Source organism: Ochotona princeps, chromosome 12 (assembly GCF_030435755.1).
Source record: "Ochotona princeps isolate mOchPri1 chromosome 12, mOchPri1.hap1, whole genome shotgun sequence".
Taxonomy (NCBI): domain Eukaryota; kingdom Metazoa; phylum Chordata; class Mammalia; order Lagomorpha; family Ochotonidae; genus Ochotona; species Ochotona princeps.
This window is the reverse complement of record NC_080843.1, coordinates 59,719,678-59,744,190: the sequence shown is the minus strand read 5'-3', so window position 1 is coordinate 59,744,190 and position 24,513 is coordinate 59,719,678. Positions and strand designations below refer to the sequence as shown.

The window sequence follows — 24,513 nt, the reverse complement described above, 5'->3', positions numbered from 1 at the left end:
ATTCCTACACCTAGCAAGGCATGGGAGTGTGACAGATACTTGGGGACAAAACAGATGGTAGCACATGCATGGCAGTTAAAATAATCACACCAAGTACTGAGGAAAACCAATCACAAAACAGCATTCAAACATGGATGGATGAGGGACCTTCCAGGAGGGTAAGATCCTGTTCCAAAGGGCCTCAGGCTTGCTAACCAAAAGACTGAGCTTCTGTCCACTGTCATGCAGCACAAGTTAGTACATGTTCAACCCATCATCGAGGGGAGTGCTACCAAAAATGAGAAGCTGTTTTCTAACTCATCACAATGATCATAATAAATATGAAGGCAGCTTTCAGAAATCAGGATTAGAACCCAAGGCTCACCTTAGGAGCTCCACAGGATCAATCAGAACAAATGCAAGTTAAAACATTAGAAAATTCTACCTAGTGTGGAATTCCATTCTAACCCTAACCATTCTGTAATTCACCTGAGGACAAAGAAACTAAGAGAAAGCTGAATTACCAACAGATCAATAACTTACATGCCACTTGTACAGAAAACAAAAGTCCTGCAACACATACACTGATCCAGAGGAGCAAAGGAACAGCAACTTCTAAGTATCATTTGACCAGAAACCCTAAAGATTTGATTAGAAACTGTCAATTTTCAAGGGATACAACATCACTTTTTAATTTAGCTTCCAATACCTACTATGGAAGCAAGACAAAAGAAATTACTTTGAAATGCAATCAGGTTTTTGATCAGAGTATAATAATTTACTTAAATTTGACAGACGGCTTGACCGGAGAGAGAAGTGTACTAGACTCCTATAGCCCATGTATTTATCATCTGATTAACTGAAGTGAAAGCTAATCAGGCAGCACTAGGATGTATCATTTCCCCTCTGGCACAGGCAGATACCTCTGCCCTTTCAGATGAGGACAAACTACACGTTCGACTCTTATTACTTGGAGTGGCAGTTAATCAAGAGAAGCTTCCAGGCCTAAAGCAGGATATGCGATTCCCTTCAGCTGAGTTTCAGTACCTCTAACTGGTTTTCATTGAAAAACACATAGAAAATTAACAAAAACAAAAAAAAAATTCTACGTAGAATAATCACTTGGTGCTTTCTCTTGAAACTGCAGATTTAATTATATCATTAACGATTACATGTTGCAACATTGTCTAATGGAATGAACTAGAAGAGTCACTCACTTTGTCAGCATCTGGGATTTTGTTTTCTTCTGAGGTAAGTTCAGGTGAAGGGGGAGACTGTGAGGTTTGCTGAGCATCAGTTTGTACCTGGGGCTGTGTTCCAGCTTCACTGTTGTCTTGCTGGATATTTTTCTGAAATGAAAGCCCAGGCACAAAGGATGTAGAAAGCAGGTGTACTTGTATAAATTTAAAAAGTTATAGGGCACCAAAGACAGTACACTTCAATTTCTGAAATCTTAATAGTTGGGGAGAAAAGGTATGGGATAAAAGCAAATGATTATAAAATACTTAAAAACTTCTTAGAAATTTGAAACCTGTAAAAAATGTTGTGAATGATAGCAGTTAATAAGTTATACAAGTAGGCATTTGAATGACGTGGTGACAATCAAGAACTCTCCGTTAAGACACTTCTACCTAATCTTGTAAACATTAACTGTCAAAAGCACAGGAGGTTAACACATCAGGCATCTTCCCCAAAACAAGTTTCCAAAACCTAATATCACCACCAGCTACCATGCACCTTGACCTATCTGCCTTTCAACTCACTGAACAGTTGTTTAAAACTGCCATCATTTCAGCTTTGAGATAATTAAATCCCTCCTCACTGTCCCACTTTCCCTTTGTGATCCAACTATTTATACTTTACAGGAGCAGAGTACAGAATAAATGCTACACACCAATTCTGGTTACAAACCTGGTAAAGAAAGTAAAGCAAAATGAACTGTGAAAGTTTTCTGCTTTTCTTTAATAGTCCTCAGTGCCCAACACATTAGCGCTGGTTCCAAGCTCCTCCCATTTGCTGAGAAGTCAGAACCATCCCAAGTTAACTACTAGAAGCAGTAGGTACCCTGAAGTCTCTCACATTTTCGTTCAATGTTTCAATATCCTAAAGCAGACACCGAAGCAGCCAGAAGCAAAGCACTCCTGCTCTCCCTAAGGAATTAAGAGACTGGAAGTGCACAGGCACTACTCGTTTAGCTCACCACATTGAAAACTTTCTGTAGTTCAGAATAAAAGGTGATATTAATATAAGAATCTTAATATTGCTTCAATGTTCTAGGACTAAGTGACCACAGGATACCAAACATTTCTTCCACATCTTAACTGAAACACTATCCTTGCCTGCCTGTTCATTTAAGCTATTTCTGACTAACTTCCAGAAATAAACTACAGTCACTGCAATAAACAGCTAGCTACCTAAAATTCTTCTGTTGACCACCTAGAACCAGCACTCGCACTAACGGAGTCTAAGATAAGATGAGCAACAACTCTTGTCTAAACAGACACTTCCTCTCTGCCTCTCACAATGCAGAAAATCACGCAAATAAAAACAAGTTGGAAGCACCAGAGCCAATTCTGCCATACAAGTAACAGAGAAATCAGCTTTAATATTTCAATTATTTCATCAGAGGAAGTAACTTTTTCAGTTGTAACATTTAACTCCAATATGTAATACACATCTTAAAAAAAAAAAAAAAAAACTAAATTGTCATAAACAAGTTACCCAAAATGCAGTTCCAGAGAATCTACTCAAAATTTACTAAATTCCAAGTTATATGTTACCAGTAACTGGTAAGAACTTATTATCCTTATTCAAAATTCTGGGAAGAATTCTCTCTAGACATTCTGCCCCTTGCCGGTGCTTCCACAGCTCAGTTCTAAGTCAATCCATGTGCAGGGGAAGGCATTCCCATACACTTACATCACTGTCTGGGTTCTCCGGGGACCTCTGATTGGGACAGTCCATGTCTGCTTCCACACAAGACGCTTCGCTGTCCTCAGCCGGGACTTTCTCCACCATAGACGCTGTTGAGATGGTGAAGATGCCGTGGGTGTTGACACGCACTTTGACTTTCACTCTAGATTTTTCTCCATCCTTCTGTGCAGAAACATTCTGAACTATGAAACGGCCTAGGACAAAAACAAATTAACCATTTAAAAATTTAATATAAACTTTAGTAAGAGATAAGAAAACAAAAACTAAAATATAAAGCTTGAAAATACTAAAATTCTAAATCGTCCCTATTCTGAACTTAAGGTCCACTAGTTTTTACTATAAGGTCCTAAAATAAAGAATTTGAATAATCTCTAGAAGTAATTTCAAGTTCTGGCACAGTAGCCTAGTGGCTAAAGTTTTCGCATTGCATGTGCCAGGATTCTACATGGGTGCAGATTCATGTCCTGGCTGCTTCCCCCACTTCCCATCCAGCTCTCTGCTTGTGGCCTGGGAAAGCAGTGAAGGACGGCCCAAAGCCTTAGGACCCTGCACCCATGTGGGAGACCTGGAGGAAGCTCCTGGCTCCTGGCTTTAGATCAATTTAGCTCTGGCTGTTGTGGCCACTTGGGGAGGGAACAAGCAGACAGAGGATTTTTCTGTCTCCTTCTCTCTGTAAATGTGCCTTGCCATTATAATAATCTTTAAAAGGCAAAGACATTGCCATTAATGGTCTTGTTAAACATTTTGCCAGTATGTAACATACTGACAAAAACCATCTTTATTTTGTCTACCCTATTTTTGTAAATAGAAAAGTATAAACTTGGGCCTAGCATGATAGCCTAGTGACTAAGTCCTCGCCTTGCATGCACCAGGATCCCATATGGGCAATGATTCATATCCTGGCTGCTTCACTTCCCATCTAGCTCCCTGCTTGCAGCCTGGGAAAGCAGCAGAGGATGGCTCAAAGCTTTGGGCTTTAAAAAGCAACTGAAAAAAAGAAAAGGAAAAGCATAAACCGTACATGGAAATCTATCAGCAAATATAGAGAAGATGATATCAAGTAAACAACGGATTTTAGTTTTAGAAAGCGTTTTAAGAAAATACTATTCTTTTGATTATATAATTAAAATATTTTTTGACTTAGGCTTTAAATAAGGGATGTGTGCCAAACTTTCAACCAATGTCTGAAATCACTCTTTGTCACGAAATGGTTCCAATGTATTACTGAGTAAGTTAGAGTACATAAACAGTGTCTGGGCTTATGCTCCTATCTGAGGGACCTGCCCCCCACCAACTCATCTATACTTACCAAGAATGAACGAGCTGGAACCACTGATGTGTCTCAACACGCTAATCCTCTACCTGTTACCATTCAAATCCCATATTGATTCCCAGCTGCTCCCTTCTAATCCAGCACCCTGCTTATGGACTGAGAAAGCAGCAGAGGATAGCTCAAATCCTTGGACTCCTGCACCCAAGTTGAATACCAAGAAGAGGCCCCTGGCTTCAGATCAGTTCAGTTGTGCCCATCGAGGCCATGTGCGGAATGGATCAGGGGATGGGAGGCAGACTTAGAACCCACTGTACACAAAGCACTGCATCAGATTTACTGACCTGGATGTAAGATGTTGTCTGTGCAAACACATAGAAAGTTACAGGCTTAACTATCAGGTTCCCAAAAGATATCAGGACAGACCCTGAAAATATGTCCGATCTCTAGCTCAGAAACTATCTGCCAAATGATTCATTTAGAGAAATAACATTTATTCTGAGGGATCCAAGAAGACTCACTAAAGAGTGGGCTATAAAATGTCTACATATATTTTTTTTAAAACAAAGTTTTTAACTTTGGAGACACATAAAATCGATATACTATACTAATGAGCTTGGGTTTTTATCATCTGTAAAATGGAGCATTATTAATGCAAATAATCCAAACTATTAAATGTTACAGAAAAAAAAAAAAAACCCTTGTGGGCCAAGTGCTCACTTGGCTAACCTCCCCCCTTCAAGCGCTGACATCCCATTGAGGTGTTGGTTGTGCCCTGGCTGCTTCAGTTCCCATCCAGCTTCCTTATCAAGCCTGGGAAAGCAGTGAAGGACGGCTCATAGCTTTGGGGCCCTGCACCCACATAGGAGACCCAGAAAAGCTCCTGGCTCCTGGCTTCGGATGGGTTCAGCTCTGGCCATCTGCAGCAACTTGGGGAGTGAACAAGTGGATATAAGATCTTTATCACTGTCTTCTCATCCTCTGTAAATTCGCCTTTTCAAGAATAAATAAATCTTGAAATAAAAAGTCAACAATTATACAGGTTACAACATTTTAGTCTTTAGTAAGTAAGCAACTAAGCAAGCCCAACTGGCCAGGTGGGGCTCACTGAAAGGATCTGGGGTAAGCATGAGTCCTAAAGGGCTACTGAAAAGTTTCAGTCCCAGTATGCGAAAAACAGTTACTTGTGGGTAAAAGTATATGCATACTGTTAAGTCTGCAAAAGGAAAGTGTACCAAAAAATATTATCTTTAGAAAAGATACATTTGAGAAGCAGTTGGCAATCTCTGAGCCAGGTTTTAATCTAAAGTAGTATTCTGCAAATGAAATTTCAAGAAAAGTTAACATGAATAGTACGAGCCATCCTTTATGCAGACAGCATCAGAATTAAGAAAAATACTAACGTGTCCCCACATGTATTATGACAGTAACAGCACAGCTAGCAAGTCATTTCATCCTTATCGGACAGTTTGCTCATCGATAAAATGAATATACATCTCAATTGCTATCATTCTAAAGAACAAGAACAGCCAAGAACAGAAAAAATTCTTAAGTTTCTACACTGAATAATAAGCTAGGCCTTTAAGAAACGCGTAAAATAAGCAAAAAAAAAAAAACCCTCATAATTCCTTACCTATCTTTGCTTCTGGATAGGGAACTGCCTGTGGATCCGAGTAGAAAGCTTCCAGCTCGAAGGGCCCCCTCCTCAGGAAGGTGAGTACTTTGGAGAAAGGAGCAGCGTGGTTTTTACCGAACACTTCATGAACGCTGGAGGGGAGAGCAGAAGGCACTCAGCAGAGCAGGTCTAAAACTGCTGTCTACCCAAACACAGGAGACCTTCTTCGACTTTGTCATTTGTAATCCCCAAACCAAAAAATACCTTGACAGGTTTCGTTGTGTATCCAAAGATGCCCAGTAAACTGATCACAGTACCACAAGAGTTCTCTTCTTTACTTTGAAATAGTGATTAAAATATATTTTCTGCTACTTACCCTTCAGTATCTTCTGAATCATGGTTCCACACCAGAGATATTGGAAAAGGAACTGCATCTGTGACAGAAAATTCTCTCACTTTGAAAGCTGGGGAAAGGATCGCACACTAAACGAGAGAGGCGGGGGAGATGTTAAAGATTAGCATGAGCCACATGAATAGCTGTCATCCACCTTTAACACAAGACAACTCTAATGGAATGAGCAACCTTAAACACACAAAAAAATGCTGTATTGTTTACTCTCTGCAGCATTATTTATCCACTAAATGCCATCCTATAATCAGAGAAATTGAGTTTTAAGATGCCAACAACTAACAGCAAGTTTTAATGTGGCTTAGGAAAAAGTTATTTCCAGAAGCTCTCAGTCACAGCAATTTCAAGTTCTTTCTCTCTTGAAGGTGTATGTACTTCTATAAAAATCTCTATTCACATCCCTTTACAAATGCCTCAGAAACTGAGCACGGTAAAATATTCCTACTTCTCAAATCATCTCATGAAGGAACAAAGGCAGATCCAAATGTGCGATAAACATCCGACAGACAGGTGCAAGGTTATATAAAAAGGACTCCACTGAACACACACCAGGGAGAGTCAACTGATGTGATTAGTACAGACTCCTTCAGGAAGAGTCCAGAACAACGTTAACCACCGAACAACAGATGAATACTCAACACTGTGCTAAACCAAGAATCACTTGGGGAGGCATATTTCATTATGAAGGAAAAAGCAAACAAACCTCCCTAAACATGATAATTACAACACAACAGATCATCACTAATAACTAGTGTCTAAATTTTCTTTTTATATGTATGGAAGAGTAGACAGCCTAAATACTTTCATTTACTGATCTCTTAGGCTAAAAAGCTGTTAACTATATCAAAACTCAAATATGTTAAGTTGAAACTTTAAAGCACTGACTTAATTTGATAATAGCCCAGTACTTTTTTTTCCCAGATTTAAAAGATGCTTCTTTTGAAGCAAAACAAAAACAAAAACAGACACCACCTCTGCTGGTTTTCCTAACACGCATTTCCCACAAACTTAAGAGTGCTTCACATACGCATGGGTTTCAAAAACTGCTTGCACCAAAGCAAACTCCCACTTCAGTTGTTATCCAATGGCTCTTTCAATTCCACTCCACTTCACGGACAACTGAGCACTTGTTTTTTTTTTGTTTTTTTTTTTGTTTTTTTATTTTCGACTGCTTTCCCAGGCCACAAGTAGGGAGCTGGATGGGAAGTGGAGCTGCCAGGATTAGAACCGGTGCCCAAAATGGGATCCCAGGGCGTTCAAGGCGAGGACTTTAGTCACTAGGCCACGCCGCCGCCGGGCCCAGGAGTATCTGTTAAATGAGTTTAGAAAATGGTTGCTTATCAAATAAGAGTGTAACATGAAGTTACCTTGGTAAAGCAAATGCACTAAATCCAGAAGTATTCAGTTAAACAAGTGCTTGGGCCCGGCGGCGTAGCCTAGTGGCTAAAGTCCTCACCTTGAACGCCCCGGGATCCCATATGGGTTGCCGGATTAGTCCCGGCAGCTCCACTTCCCATCCAGCTCCCTGCTTATGGCCTGGGAAAGCAGTCGAGGCCACAAGCAACACAACGAGGCACAGGATCAGATTACCGTATTAAGCCACCAGGACATCATAAAGTGACATTTGTTTAAGGAACGTGTTCCCATAGTACCTGCAGTGCACATCCTCTTGCTACTGCTTCATCTGCATTGAGTGTTGTACTTATATCTTTTCCGAAAAATCTGGCAATTTTTTCTTTCACAGCTGGAATCCGGGTAGTGCCTCCAACGATCTCAACAGCACTCACATCTTCTGGCTTGAGCCGAGTTTGTTCCATCAGTGAATAAAGAGGTGTTTCTATCTTTTGCAGAAGATCAGCACAGAGTTCTTCAAATTGTGACCTTAGCAAATAATTTAGAAAGCATTAAAAAGTTACTAGAAATCTAATGTTGCATTTTGTTTTAAACAATGATTCTATATCATGCCAACAAACCACCCTTCCAACTGCAGGGATCCCGGATGGATCGGATGGATCAAATTTAACCACAGAGTAGCTTCTGACGTTTTTTTGTTTTTAATGTAGAAACAGATGCAGAGAAAGGTGAAGGGAGAAAAACCAGTAACAGCATGATCAGAAGCACTCACTTTTATACTGACTGCCATTTTACTCCCTAAGTGTCTTATGTGAGCCAGTTACCGTTACTTTAAATATTTATTTCCATTCATTTCAAAACGTCTGTAAGACTATTATGCAATTCTTGGTCCCAAAATATTAAAAAAGTAGAATATATCTAAGAGCTCTAACGACAAGGACATTGACTGAAGATTTCAAAGATTCTTCCCAGAGGTATGCTCGGCTGTCACAGTGATCAACAGCCTACCCAGTCACGCTGAGGTGTCACACAATCCCAAAAATCTGCACCGACTCGGAAGCCTCAACCCAAAGTGACACCAGGGACAGAGTTTAAACAACGTGTTCCATTTATTAAACCAGTATTCAAGACATACCTGTTCATCTTTCCCGAAACATCTTTGTCATTCATAAAACATTCAATATTTAGTGGTATGTCTGTGCTATTGGAGCTCATTAGTTTCTTCAATTTTTCACACTCTTGATACAGACGAAGGAGTGCCCGAATTTTGGATTTTGCATCCAACTTATACTTAGCTTTAAATTCTGCACAGAAATGTTCCACTAACTTTTCATCAAAGTTTTTTCCTCCCAAAAAAGGATCAAAAGCTGTGCCCAGTACCTAATAAAAATTAACACAATACAATAACTATGTTATTTACAATCGTATTTCTAATGAAAATCATACACATTGCTACTTAAACAACTTAAAAAGTTTTAAGACACCTATTTTACATGAAATTTAAGTCAACAAGGACAAATGTTTATAAAATCAAATGGAATGCTACACCATTATAAGTTTTTAATGACAGTATAGAGGACTTTAAAAATGTTTTTTCTTTACTAACCAGGGAGTTCGCACGACAATTATCTCACCTTTATGTATATCAATTCCAGCAACAAACTCCCTGTTAATATCTTTATCTAAACTTCATTACCAAAAGCAAGCCTAGTTAAGAGGATTAGTAGCTTAAAGGAATAACAAATGCACTGGTAAGTTTTGGTCACTTAGTTCCAGCATAGACTTTACCTTCAGTTTTCCCTTGTTAAACGCACAGGCAGACACCTGAAAAGCTGAGTGGCCCATATCAACAAACACCACTATCCGAGGCTTCTCATCAAGGCTTGGGAGGTCCTGCTTATAAATCCCATAATTCAAAGCAACTACAAAAAATAAATATGTTTCAATTCTTTGGTTCACATTTTCCTAGGAGCTTCATTGTTACACTAAGTATATCTGCAGGAAACCCGACTACACTTGAAACAAAGGTGAAAACATTTCTTTCACATCTGACTCTACACTGACTTTCTTGGAGTTATGTATTCTTTAATTTTGAAACAATATCCTATTGCTTTACAATACATGGAGATATGATAGACAAACACGGGGTGCGAACACAAGGTAATGGGGCCACATGACACAATACTTACATTTTAACCACAACCTGCTAGTAGACTGCTCATCCAAAACAATGAGGAATTTAATACACAGTAACCACAGTTCCTCATTTTCTTTTAGAGCTGGGCCTTAGCTCTAAAATGAAATTCTTAAAATGAAATTATTTTCATTTTGATTCATCTGTAGTCTTAATTAAAATTCGAGACGACAAATGCTTTGTTCACCAACATACACAGAGTATCTATAATCATTAACTACAGTTCAGGAAATACTAGGAAAAGTAAATTTTAAATTAATACATTTCCCCATGGTAGTTGTGATACCTAGATATGTAGATTAGCACAAAACTTATTAACTAGAAAAGCAACATAAGAAACATTAAATTCAAACTAATTAATCCCAGAGTCAAAAAAGAGATTCATTCAGGCTTTCTGAAAGAAAACAGATTCACCAACTTCACAAAGTACCAATTTCTCACTAAACACAAGTATAAAGAGGTGGGCCTTTTGCTTTCAGATCTAGTGCTTGCTTAGTAAGCTCTCTAGGTACATATACAAGCAGACAGGTTCGATTAGAGCATGCAGAGTGTTCAAATTCCAGTTCAACAGTGCATTTTTCCTTCTGAACAGTTTGTTCTTACCAGCTGTCATGTCGTTCATAAGTCTCAAGCAGTTTAAACCAACAATCTGTGCAGCATCTAACACAGATCGCCTCTCCGCATCTGTGAAGAAGGACGGAACCTACAGACATAAATATTAAGAGAACAATTTCAACTGAATTACAACACAAAAATACAAATTCTTCACAAATCACTTACACTGAATCCTTAACAATGCAGCAGAACAGACACTGGTTCACCTGAGCACCAGGGCTATGAGCAGGGCGGCCTGGCTAGGTAGCAAGCTTCAGCCCAAGCAAAAACCAGGGTTGGAGCAGGATTGGCGGGGGTTCTTCAGGGTCACCAACGCAGCCACAGCAGCCACAGCAGCCACCAGTGCACCAGAGCTGAGCCTGGGACAGGTTAGAATGGGCTAGGCTGCAGCACCTGCCTGTTAGCATGAAATGAGGCTGGAGACAGGACTGACCAGACAGCTGCATCCACTGGTATGGGCACTGGCTGGTGAGGCAAACGGACCAACCTGACCCTGCACTAATTGGTGCATACAAGAGTCAAGTTTGAGGACTCTTCATGCAAGGTTTTTTGGAGTATTCCTCAACTAAGTCACTAAACTCAAACCCCGTCGTTCGGGAAAACCACAAGATAATGCGGTTCCAACCTTGGAGTGCATGTATCAGGTATGGCCTCCCTAGGTGCTGATCCCTGTACAGTGGAGAACACACTCAGATGCACACAGGGGACAAGCCACATGCCAGCTAATCTAGGCCAGCAGAGGACAGACATCAAGTGCCTCATCAGAGGATGGAAAGCAAAAAAGGTTGGACCATTGCAGATACACTTAGGTAGACCTGGTCGGCCAACACATCTTGGAAAGATCTTCTCAATTCTGGTGCAGTAGAATTGACAATGTCTAGGAACTACTAAAACCACTCAAGTAACACCCTCAGTACACTCTTCCCATGCTGAGGTCTTTAAGGGATCATCAAATGGCTGTCCCACTCCCAGGTGCTGATGTAGCCTGACAGCAAGCAGTGGCCATCTCCCCACTCCCTGACAAACAGAGTTGAAATGTTTATCTCACACACCTTCCTCCACACCACAACCCTCCCCACCCTAATCAGAGGCCCACACGGGCATGCAACCCTCAACTATATAACCAATATTAAAAGTTAATAAATTTGAAAGAGTCTAGCTAAGTAGGTGCCTGACCAAGTCAAAAAACAGAAGTTTGGCCTTCATTTCTAACAAATCACTTAACTTTCAGAAACATTAGCTACTTTTAAACACTGTTGCTAAATTATATTAGTCTTTATTAAAACCAAATTTTTAATCTGAAATAAAAATTGACTAGGAATGTTCTCGCCTTGCACGTGCCAGGATCCCATATGGGCACTGGTTTGTATCCTAGCTGCTCCACTTCCCTTCCAGGTACCTGCTTGTGGCCTGGGAAAGCAGTTGAGGACAGACCAAAAGCCTTGGGACCTGCACGAACGTGGGAGATCCAGAAGAAGCTCCTGGCTTTGGATCAGCTTAGCTCTGGCCATTGCAGCCATTTGGGGTGTGAATTAGTGGATGTAAGACCTTTCTTTCTGCAAATCTAAATTTTCAATAAAATTAAATAAAAAGATTCTTTATTGGCAAAGTTTGTTGAGCTTCCTAAAAGGCAGAAGAGTACTTGTGTTTCTAACTGTGAAGCACTTCACGTTTGTTTTTCTGATTGCTTGCTTGTTTTTTAAGATTTATTCATTTAACAGAAGGGTAGAGTTTCAGAGAACATTGAGGGAGAGACAGAGATCTTTCCCCAAAAGTGGCCAAAAGACCCAAGACTCGCATGTGCTAAAGCCAGGAGCTGCTTCTGGTTCTCCCATGAAGGGACCCCAAGCATCTGAGCTATCGTCCACTGCTTTTGCAGGCACATTACAGGGAGCTGGATCAGAAGCACAGCAGCCTACACATGAACCAGTATCATATTGGGAGCCAGCATTACAGGCAGCAGTGTAACTTGCTACACCACAACACCAGTTCCGTAGCCTATTCTTTTAGGGAAAATAAAATACCACCACATTTACAGAATCACTTAAGATGAAACTTGCTGACTTGGAAATTTTCTTTCAAAATGCTGTAAGTGCTTCAGAAAGAGATAGGGGCTACCATGTGTGAGCTGTATGTGGGTATGGACGAGCCATGGCTGGGCTCAAACATCCAACAGTAAGAACCAGAATGGGCTGAAAGTCAGTCAGGAAAGGTCACTGTTCCTGCTAGGACAGGAGGTGAACTGAGTAGGGGTGGCTCATGGATCCCCTGGTATGCACGAAATCTGGCACTGGGAGAGGTTCTGATGGAGGAGCCTGGGCAACTCCTCTGGCAGGACACAGTCCCTTCAGGTAAGCACAAGAATCATGATAGGAAACAGCCCAGAATAGGCCATGGAAAGTTTCCCACTGGCAGGGGTCAGGGGCCATGGAAAATTCCCCATTTGGCATGGGTCAGGGGCAGACCAGGTTGAATCAGTTATCCACTGGCAAATCTGAACACCAGAACAGAGTTTGGATCAACCCAGGTTCAGTCATGACAAAAACCAGTGCACATTACAGAATGCCAAGGTGAGGTTGCCTGTACCAGATGTGACCGCAGTGCCCAACAGCACATGTGAGAACCAGGAAAGGAGGGGGCGAATATGGGGGTGGTTCCCTTGCTTGACAGCCACTCCCACTGGAGAGCGTGAGCTGGGATGGGGGCAGACCAGACTAGGCAGGGCTACAACACCTGTGTGCCTCATGTGGACTAGATCAGGAAGCCAGGCTGGGCGGCTGATTGGTCCTACTGGTGCAAACAGAAATTGGAGTGGGTAAGGGATGGCTGGGCTCTGCCACAGCATCAGCTGACAGAAGCTGGCACTGGGGGCTAATTCTGTCAAGTTAAACCACAGAACTACCTGGAGAGTGCATAATCCAGGAGTGGGAGTGGTCTGGGAGGGAAATAGTGGGCTCCTCCCTCTTGGTTTACCACTCCCACTGGAGAGCACGAAAACCAGGACCAGAAGCAGGGGTGGCTAGACAGAGAGGCACCCAACATCATGTGTGTGGGCTGGATAGTGGAGCTGGTTGGGTTGAACTAGGCTCCGATGCCCACTGACATGCATGAAAGCCAAATGGGATGTGGGACAGACTGGACAAGTCTGCTACACATACTGGCAAACCAGATAAGGGGATGGGCCTGGTGGGGGTCATCATGGGTCGCTCCAACCAGGCTGCAGCTCCCACTGGTTTATGTGAGGGCCGAGTGTGTGCGGGGCAGAACCAGGCTGGACTGCAACACCCACTGGTTCCAGTGGAAGACAGCACTGGAAACAGAACCGACCCAGCAATTGCAACCACCAGCTGATAGGGGTGATGGAGTGTGCTGGACCCTGTGCTTGCTGGTACATACAAAAATCTGGTCTAGGAACACCTCAGACAAAGTTTCTTTGGGGAATCCCCCAATTGAACTGCCAGACTCAGAACCCTAACCATGAGAAGACAGAGGACAGAACAAGTCAATCAACCATCTCAGCTATATGTTGGCAGTGAAAAACTGGGCAAATGGAGACTCTAAGATGGACTATGTCAATCAGTGGATTCTTCAATGACCTCATCATGCTTGGAGTGGAGAGACTGGCAGCAACTCATAATTGTTGAACTATCAGAACCACTTGAGCAAGACCCTTGGAGCATAACCCTCATCAGGTACCTGGGGTGGGTGGGAGACTGGGTGGGGCTTCTCCCTTAAAATCCCCCTTTACCTCAGATATATGAAGGAAATAATATGGAAATAATAGTCTTGCCCATTTTCCTGTAGCCCTTGACCCTTTTTTACCCCAATTAACTATGTAAAGATTGTCAAAAATATAATAAAAAATGTAAAAGTAAAAAAGAGATTGGGGCTACCGCTGGCATTATGGCACAGCAGGTTAAGCCAACATTTGCACAGATGCCATCCTATATTGGAATGCTGGTTCAAATACCAGCTGCTCCACTTCAATCCAGCTCCCAGCTAATTGTAATTAAGCAAGCAAAAGATGACTACAGTGCCTAGGTGTGTGTCACGCATGTGGGAGACCAGGCTGCAGCTTCAGGCTTCAGCGTACTAGCTATAGTAGACATTTGGGAAGTGAACCTGTGGATAATAGACCTGTTTCTCCTCCCCATCATTCTCTCTACCGATCGAATGAACAGAATCAGATGCGGCGGGGGAGGCCAAGAGGAAAGGTGGATCCCTGATGTTCCAAATCAGAGGTTATCATTATTATGTTATTTGGCGGGGCGAGGAGTTTTGGGGGGAAAAATGAAAATGAGGGAGATGGCTAGTGGTTGGCATCCATGGACTTATGACTTAGATATTGCTTTGGTAGAACACTTTGTGGTTTGTAAAGAACCCTTTAGTCCTTTAGCCTCCTCATCTACATCCCAGAATCTGTCACGCAGACTTCTTACTGGTCTTGGCAGGTCACACTGCTTATGCCGTAGCCAGAGACTGAGCTGCAGGTAAGTTCATTACTAACACTCCTACAGAACACAACCAGAGTAGAGCAGCCAGGCATGTGGGAAAGCAGAATTCAACATGTGTCCAATCCAGGCACTCCTTCCTTGATCCTTGATAATCTAATTAGTGATTATCCACCAAAAACAGTGGGAGGGTCAGTACAAAACATGTAACTCTGTGACAAACAGGCCTTATTTTATAATTCCTAATGCACTGGATCTCAATCAAGGTGGACTGCCTTTATGAAAGGTCCCTGTGACAAGTACTCAAGCTATTGGATAATGCCAACAACCGATCGCACTGGAACACCCACGGATGACATCAGTCCACCTGTATTCTCAAAGAGCCCCAGGGGAGATTGGGATTTACACCATCAGGTAAGACTCTTCAGTGGCGCCAGCACTGTGGTCTGGGGTGTAGAGGGCAAGGACACCAGTGGTTCAAGTCCCAGCTGCTCCACTTTGATCCAGCTCCTTGCTAATGTGCTGGGAAGGCAGCGCTGGTGAGCCAGTGCTTGGGCTTCTGCACCCATACAGGAGACTGGGAAGAAAGTCCCAGCTTCACACTGGCCAGGCTCTGCCACTGCAGCCATCTGCGACCACCGTGGTAAGATGTAGTCTCTATCTCCGTCCCTCTCTCTGTAACACTGCTTTTCAAGTAAATTTTCGGAAAAAAAGAAATACCTTCACAGCTTCTGGCAAAAAAAAATATTGCTCAAACCTCATCTGAAATGCTCTGGAATACTATGCTAATATAAACCAGCAGAATTTTGATCTCCAGCAACAGAGCAGCTTTCACACATTTCATACTTAAGAGTAATGTAAAGAAGGTGATTAAAGGGCTCAGCAGCGTGGCCTAGTGGCTAAGGTCCTCGCCTTGATCCCATATGGCTGCTGGTTCTGATCCTGGCAGCTCCACTTCCTCTCTGTCTCTCCTCTTCTCAGTATATCAGACTTTGTATGGAGCTTTCAATTGACTGGGATGATGCTCTGCTGGCTCTGTCATCAGACCAGAGAGGGTATACCTAAGAAGCCGTTGAACTTGACGGGACAATAAGATGCTGGACTCTATGTTTGGTATACGCTTGCAATGGGGAAATCTCAACTGAACTTGAGCTGTGGTTATGCAACAAGGTGGAGGAATCCACCATGGTGGGAGGGTTTGGGGAGGGGTGGGGAGAACCCAAGTATCTATGTAATTGTGTCACATAATACAATGTAATTACTGAAGTTAAACAATAAATAATTTAAAATAAATAAATAAATAAATAAATAAATCTTAAAAAAAAAAAAAAAAGAAAATATCAAACTTAAAAAAAAAAAAGGTGATTAAAAAAAACATACTGTCTTGCTAAATTCTACTTACTGAGATAACACAATCTGTTACTGGTTTCTTGAGACTGTTTTCAGCAGTTTCCTTTAACTTGGTCAATAACATGGCCGTTATTTGTTCCACACTAAACAGATGCTCTTCACCCATGTACACCACCTATTTTGAGGAGGAAAAAAACATTTTGAACACTGGAATACATGTTAACACTAAGTTCCAAATTGTAGCAGTCTCTTCCACAAATCTTTTGTTTCAAAAATAAGAGTGACATAAAGGAATAAGGAAGTTTTTTTCTACAGAGGGGAGGACAGAGAAAAAAAGCTAAGGTGGAGCTCCCTCCTATTCAAACTCCTAGTCAAAACATTATAGGAAGTAGTAACTTTCCATTCTAACAGAAGCGATGAATCACTGAAATAAATATTATTGTGTGGATCACAGGACAGGAATGCCTCTGCTGGTTAAAAAAAGCTTTCTGGTTGTATTACACACACCACTGCTTGCAAGAGCAGCTCCAACTGACCTGTCTTGAACAGACCCTGGCTGGAAATATCACTGCTCCACACCATTGTACCAAGAAGTTAAAGACAAAAATTCAGATATACCGAAGAGATTACCACTGCAATAATTCTCTCAAAAGACTATGTATCTATTACACTTTAAGAGGAACTTGGGGGGAAAAAACACATCTGGTCAATTTAAGAAATTTGGCCTATTTATTAAAAAGCTAGTACTTCTCCATAACTGAATGAAATAGTCTGTGACTAAGGAGCCTAAGCTTGTTAAGCTGTATTACCTTTATTCCGACGCCACCATTTTTCATTGGAACCAGGTCATAGCTTAAGTTTTCCTTCTCCTTCTGAATATAGGGGTCATTGAATGCACGACCGTGAAACCTCTTGAAGTTAGACACTGTATTGTTTGCATGAGTGATTTGCTGCAAAGGAAGTTGGACACTGAAACTTCTTCTGTGATTTCAGGCCTTAACACCACCACTCAGTCTTTCGCACAACTCAAAGATCATTACTCCAGGAATGTACATAAATTTTCCCAGAACCTAAATTTCTTATGAATAGACCTTAGACTTTCTTCTCCTATACATGAAGAAATTCAGTAAGAGATAACAAATGGGAAGCATGTCACCACAGAATTTGAAACAGATTTCAAAATCTATAAGATAAATTTAAAATGCCAAAACCAATCACTAAAACTCTAAACAAACTAAGAACTATCATTTCATTTTGTTTCTTCTCTCACTAAAATTTAATACCTGGCAGTGGAAAATGAATAGAACTAAAAACAGTATAGCTAAAGATTTTAAGGCATTAAAAAGAGGCAAGAATTCAAAACATTCTAAATGACAAAATATTGTAGAGTAATTTTTAAAAGACATGGGGTTTTTTCATTTTAACGATTGCATGACTGCTGCATGTTTCTCAAATACAAAGTATATTTAAAGCCTTTGCTCAGCTACTTTTAGCAATCTAGTTTCCAATATGGACAGTCTCAGCTCTCAGATAAATACTTTAGCTTAGGAAAGAATGCCTGGTAGAAACTGAAATCTAGAAGGAAATATGACAAACAATTGTAAGAAATGTATTTTCTTACATCATCACTTTGGTCAAATATTCCATGTAAACTCTACATCCCAAAGTGCAACGTTACAGCATAGTTGAAAAATGTGAGAACTTCATTTAAATGAAATAAAACATGGAAAACTTTGAGTTTTAAAGTTATTAGTTTGAAAATAATGTATTTTTCTGGGCCCGGCGGCGTGGCCTATTGGCTAAAGTCCTCGCCTTGAACGCCCCGGGATCCCATGTCAGCGCCGGTTCTAATCCCGGCAGCTCCACTTCCCATCCAGCTACCTGCTTGTGGCCTGGGAAAGCAGTCAAGGACGGCCCAAAGATTTGGGACCCTGCACCCATGTGGGAGACCAGGAAGAGGTTCTAGGTTCTTGTGGCCTGGGAAAGCAGTTGAGGACGGCCCAAAGATTTGGGACACTGCACCCGCGTGGGAGACCCGGAAGAGGTTCCAGGTTCCTGACATCGGACTGTCGCGCACCAGCCGTTGCGCTCACTTGGGGAGTGAATCATCGGACTGAAGATCTTCTTCTCTGTCCCTCCTCTCTGTATATCTGACTTTGTAATAAAAATAAATAGATCTTTAAAAAAAAAAGAATGTATTTTTCTAATTATATTTTAAGATTATTTACTTTCATTAGAAAGGTATATTTACAGAGAGAAGGAGAGGCAGGGAGAAAAAACTTACATCCACCACTGATTCACTCCCCAAATGGCTCTAACAGCCAAAGCTGAGCCAAGCTGAAGCCAGCAGCCAGAGCTCCTGCTAGTTCTCCCACACAGGTTAAGGGTCCCCAGGACTTGAGCTGTCCTCCACAGCTTTCCCAGGCCATAAGCAGGGAGATGTACTGGAAGCGGAGCAGCTGGGACATGAACCCACACCCACGTGGAATGCTGACACTTGGAGGTAGAGCACTAGAGAGCTGAGTCATTGTGCCAGCCCCAACTACTTGAATACTTACATAACAGCTATTAGGGCCAGCATTGTGGCGTAGCAAGTAAAGCCACTGCCTGTGTTACCTGAATCCCATATGGGCACCAGTTCATGACTCATCCCCTCCACTTCCAATCCACAAGGGAAAAACAGTGAAGGATAGCCCAGACATGTGGGTCCCTGCTACCTATGTGTGAGATTCAGGGGAAGCTCCTGGCCTTCGCTTAGCTCAGCCGTGGCCATGGCAGCCTTCTGAGGAGTGAAAGGGCAGATGAACATCTGTCTGTCTTCCAAATACTTAAAGAAATATTACTGAAAATACAGTAACAACTCAGCAGTAGTAATTTTCAAACTATGGAAGATAAATACCTACATATTCTAAATTACTCATGATTCTAGAACTAAGAGAAACTGGGTATGGTAACCTACAGGCCAAATCTGAGCCTCCTCACAAAATAATGAAAAGATACCATGAAGTTTTAGGTCTGGTCTAACAATACTGTAAGTGGGACCACGTAAGCAACGACTCCTCTGATTGTCACCGTCTCCTTTCTGAACACGTCACTCAGGCTGTGCACCTAACCATTTCTCGGTTTTACCTTTATTACTGTGTACCTGTTCCAACACAACCAATCCTATACAGCTAAAACCTATGAAGGTTTTATTTCGTTTCTACTATTACTGTTTTAAAGAATTATTTTGTTTTCTTTCTTAACACCTCAAGAAAATCCCTTACTATTTTCCTCCAAACTCCCAAAGAATCTAGATCAGTCCTGCTCAACACAATCATTTCAGCTATAAACACAAACTACATATTAGGCTTTCTAGTAGCTACATTAAAAATAAAGGTCAGATAATTTTAATAACTTAGCCCAATATTCAACATGCTATCAACAAAAAATAACTACCGAAATACTTTCGCTTTTTAATTTCATGCAAGGTCTTTAACCTGCCATATAATTGTATTTTCATCACATTTCAACTCCCAGCAGCCACAAGTCAAGTGTTCCAACAGCTCCAGGCAGCAAATGAGTATCACCACTAAACAGCACAGGGTGAACAGTCCTCCCAGTCTTGCTTTCATTACTAAGAAACCTAAGATGCTTTTAAACACAGTTCCTTAGAAGTCCTTTTCAGAAAATGGCTCTTGACCCTTAAGTATCATGAGAAACTTCACAAGAAAAACCTCAAACGTCTGGTATGTAATTTTTATTTTTTTATTTATTTTTTTATTAAATAAAGCAAACATTTATTAAATTGATAAAAACAGTTGGTATGTAACTTTTAAAAAATACAAGTCTGCAACTTTATCAAAAGTGAAGACTAGCATACAAACTTAGTAAGAGGAAAAATAATCCGAGGATTCATAAATATGAATTACCTTCAAAAAATGCAAAAGCCTAAGCTTTGATATTTACCACACACTGTCTCTTTGAGGTTATTACTTTTAAAACTTCCTGCCTGGGCCCAGCACGGTAGCCTGCATGCGTCAGGCTCCCATATAGGCACCAGTTCATGTCCTAACAGCCTCACCTCATCCAGCTCCCCACTGATAGCCTGGGAAAGCAAAGTCTTGGGACCCTGCACCTGAGTGGGAGACCCAGAGCAGCTCTAGGTTCCTGGCTTCAGACCAGCTCAGCTCTGGCCACTGCAGCCACTTTAGGACCAAACCAGTTGATGGAAGATCTTCTGCTGTCTCTCCTCCTCTCTGTAATCTTTTTTTCTTTTAAAGATTTATTTTTATTGGAAAGTCAGGAGAGAGAGCAAGGAAGATCTTTTGTCCACTGATTCACTCCCCAAGTGGCCCCGACGGCCAGAGCTCAGCCGATCCTCCAGGAGCTTCCTCCAGGTCTCCCAAGCAGGTACAGGCTCCCAAGGCTTTGGGCCGTCCTTGACTGTCCTACCAGGCCACAAGCAGGGAGCTGGATTGGAAGTGGAACAGCTGGGACATGCACGGGCATTTATTGGGGATCCCAACCCATGCAAAACGAGGACTTTACCCACTAGGCTACCGCATCAGGCCCTCTCTGTAAATCCTTTTTTTTCTTTTTAAACATATTCTGTTTTACGATATAGTTCCATCGGTTCTGGGGTTGCCTGTGCCCTTCCCCAAGGTCCCTCCCTTTCCCGCCCCCGCACTGATTCCCCTCTAGTTTTACAATGGATGTCCTTCATGAACAGTCACAAGCCCACTGAGGTGCTGTGGAAACGCTTCCCAACAGTGGAGACATGGACACTGTCAGCGAGTCCATCATCCTACTGTTAGGATAGTTTCAATTCTGTCACTGGGAGTCCATCTCTGGTCTGTATGCACAGAGACATACAGCACTTTGTCTCCATATCTGAACATATCGTCTCTGCTACACTTCCATTATATATCCCCTAAAATATAGAACCAGTGAGCACAGTCCACATTGGGTGAAAATAGTAAGTTTCATCAACGTGATGTTAACAACCATGCTACTAAAATAAAAATGTACCACAGGAGTGGTGAAAACAGGAATCAAAAACCTTCCTGTAGGAACAGACGCTAGTGTGAGGACTTCAGGTTACCGCGTCGGGCCCTCTCTCTGTAAATCTTTTAAAAAAAAAAGAAAAAAGAGAAAACTTCCCCCTGAAAGTTTTCAGAATCCCAGCTTACCTGATTTTTAGCTGCAACTCCAATTGTTCTGTTTTTTGACCCAAACGATATGACTGATCTAGAAGAAACACAAACCAGATGTTTCAAAAATCCTGACAAGTGTCAATGTTTACGTATTAAAACAAGAGAAAATCCTAAGGCAAATCTATTCGTGGTGGTAGGGCACAGGTGCAGAACATCAGCCTACAGTTTGCTTCCTTCCGAGAAGAGGTTCCCTAACTGTTGCTCTGAAAACCCAATCCGCACCACAGCGCGACCACCCCCAAAGCATCTGCTTAGGGCTCAAGAGACTTTCAGAGATGTCAATCACTCTAGTATTTGGGCAGGCTCCCAATTATTAGAAAGTGAACATTAACCCTAAAAAGGCTTTGGAATACTTGGCCCTATGCACAGTCTCCCACTTGGCGCAAACCTAAATGTCCCCAAGGTCTGCAAGGGGGGGGCCTCCACCCCCCACTGCCTCTTCAGGAATCAACACTTTCTGTGTAAACCCTGCAGGTGTAGCTAAATTACGTCTCTGGCCCTTAAGGATTAAAAGAGGTTCCTATCTGGAAGATTCTATTTGATGGCAAATACAAACGCTGAAGAGCAAGGATCCCAACAACCAAGACTACAAGGCCGAGGGAAGGCAGTGAAGGGCAGTGGCAACAGCAGCAGAGGGCCTGGCGCTGGGATGCCACCTCTGAGCAGGCCCCCACAGGAACAGAACAGCTGAGTCTTGTGAGGGGGAGGCTCTGCATCAGAGCAATCTAATTCTGGATTAGTTACTCCTACCCAGGTACATGAGATGAGCGAAATGAGAACACTGAGGGATTAAGTAACAGGCTGAATAAAGTTTAAACATGCTGTAACTGAACCATCCTGGGTCTAAATTGCCTAAGCAGATGCTCAACACCCTCCTAAAAGCCAGGGAAGTGTTCTAGAAACTACAGCTTTGAAGTACCTCCCCAAAACTGAGTATAATGCTAAACAGTTATGCATTGGCCAAATGTTCTACTCATTCTCTCAGGAAAGAACCAAAATAATTAAATGCAAATGAGTAGACACCAGCGTCATGACGTCAATCCTTCTGCTTGGCCTGCTGCTGCCTTCGGCGTGCACCATGCGGACCATACCTGTTGTGTCTTCAGTTTCACGCAGCGCTGCAGCCAGCACCAGCGCACCCCAGATCCCCACCCCCACGCTCCTTTAAACTGCTTTCCTTTCCTCTGTTGGATCAAAGAAAACAAAGACGCAAGTGCACCTAGCCGCGGAGGCCTCGGGCACCGCCGGGGCGCGGGCCGCGGATGGGCGCGGGTAGACCCAGGGTGCGCCCAGGGAGCGGCAGCCTCGCCCGCCTGCCCCGCGCTGTCAGCCCGCTGCTCCTGTTCTCTAATTTTTTTCCCACTTATTTTCATACATGCCTATCGGGGTTCAATGTTTCATTCCACCTTTTTCATCTTGTGCTGAAGACGTTTGGGGAGGAAAAACTGATAGCTAATTTCCTAAGCAGCACATAACTGATTTTTTGCATCAGCACGCGGGCAAGGTATGCTTTCACATATTCCCGGAAAAAAATAACCTCCCTCCAAAGTTGTTTCAGAAAATACTGCGCTGCTATAAAACATGACTCTTGAACCCAGGGACGACACGCATCCGTTCCGCGAATTCTTGCACAAAAGATTCCGGAGTCTTATTGTCTGTTAAACCGCAAAATTAATACTACTACTACTACTAATAAAAATTCAGTCTGGGATTCCCCACGAATAATTCTCCCTGAGCCAAGACAGGACGTTCATTACATCTTTCAAAACGCTTCTGAACACGAAGCCCAGCAGCACTTCAGCAACCCAGAGGCGGGGGACAAGAGGTGGGTCATTCCGCGGTTGCTAACAACAATCGGCCTCCTCCCCAGACAAACGGCAGAACACAGGCTCTGGAACCTTCCAGTTCGAGATTCACGATGCGGAAGAGAGAGGAAAAAAAAGCTCCACGGTGCGCAAAGAGATGCGCGGCGGGAACGGGGGACGACGAGCTGGGGGCGGCTCAGCCAGCTCGGCTCTGAACAGCAGCTGGTGGGGGGACCCGGGGGCGGCGGCGGAAGGCGCAGGCTGCAGCCCGCCGAGAAAAGCCTCGCGACCCCCGAACACAGAGACCCAATCCTGCCCCCATGCATCCGTCCAGACGCCTCTCCCTGCAGTCGGCAGCGCCGAGCCCGCAGCCCCCCAGCCCCGCAGCTCCCCACCGCCGCCGCCAGCCCTCCAGCCCGCCCGCACGCAGGGGTCCCCACGTCCTCCAGCCCTCCTCCTCCCCTGCCTCAGCCCTATGCACCCCATGCACTTACGGGGTGCATCGGTCGCTGAACTCGTTGGCGATGGTCTCGATACCCCCCGCGCGGGCCACCGCGATGTAGCAGCTCTGCGAGCCCAGATCCAGCCCCACCACCGACATGGCCGGCTCGCGCGCGCGTGTCCTCCGCCTCGGCTCTGTGTCCTCCGATCCGCTGCCGGCTCCGGGCCACGGGGACAGACCGCTCGCTGCTCTGTCACTCGGAAGGGCGCGCGGACGGACGGCCTGCTCAGCCTCCGGCTTGCCCGCGGACGGCGGCAGCCGGCAGAAGGCGGTACGCCCGGGAGAGCGCGGGGCTCGGCCTGCGTGAGACGCTCGGCCACTCAGGCAGCTCTGCCCGGCTCGGCGGCCGCTCGCACGCACCGGCGCCGGCGCTCAACGACCGACCCAAAAGGGGAGGGCCCAATTCTTCAGTCTTATGTATCGCACTGATCAGAACTTTCCAGAATCTGCGGCATTTACTCACCGGCGCCTCCACGTGCCACTTCCGCTTCCTTCTTCTCGAGCCTTCTGGAAAGATTCTACCCAATGGGGGGCTGGTCCCCGGAGGACGGCCGCCGTTGCCATGGCAGCAGGAGAGCCGCTCGGACGCCATTGGTCAGCGAGCCGAGCTGACCTCCTTTTCCCCATGCCCGCCCTAGGAAGAACCTCTAAGCCCTCCTGCCAACACAGGCAATGGGGAGTGTCCCCCGAACTTGTAACGCTCACCGTTGGCGACTGAGGGGACCTGCAGGACCCCTAGGGGAAGCGTAAGGCGTGGAGATACACCCACTTTCTCACACACCCCCAGCCCCAGGTCATCACGTTGGCGGACCACCTGTCAGTAGAGCATGTCGGGAATTGT

The 24,513-nt window shown here is 43.5% G+C and overlaps 1 protein-coding gene across 4 annotated transcripts in view; it reads right to left on the bottom strand.

The window, feature by feature from the left end:
• HSPH1 (heat shock protein family H (Hsp110) member 1) overlaps positions 1-24,309 on the bottom strand; it is a 31,051-nt gene extending 6,742 nt beyond the window's left edge. The window contains exons 1-12 of one of the 4 annotated variants that reach the window (XM_058670896.1): positions 24,136-24,307; positions 21,342-21,399; positions 16,980-17,120; positions 16,223-16,345; positions 10,358-10,457; positions 9,349-9,482; positions 8,696-8,940; positions 7,860-8,088; positions 6,175-6,281; positions 5,817-5,950; positions 2,899-3,107; positions 1,197-1,328 (exon numbers count right to left, since the gene is read on the bottom strand). In XM_058670896.1, coding sequence (XP_058526879.1) covers positions 1,197-1,328; positions 2,899-3,107; positions 5,817-5,950; positions 6,175-6,281; positions 7,860-8,088; positions 8,696-8,940; positions 9,349-9,482; positions 10,358-10,457; positions 16,223-16,345; positions 16,980-17,120; positions 21,342-21,399; positions 24,136-24,299 — 1,776 coding nt within the window. In that variant the 5' untranslated portion in view covers positions 24,300-24,307. The other 3 variants (XM_004577552.2, XM_058670897.1, XM_004577553.3) reach the window with 3 other exon arrangements.
• Positions 24,310-24,513: the final 204 nt, after the last annotated feature.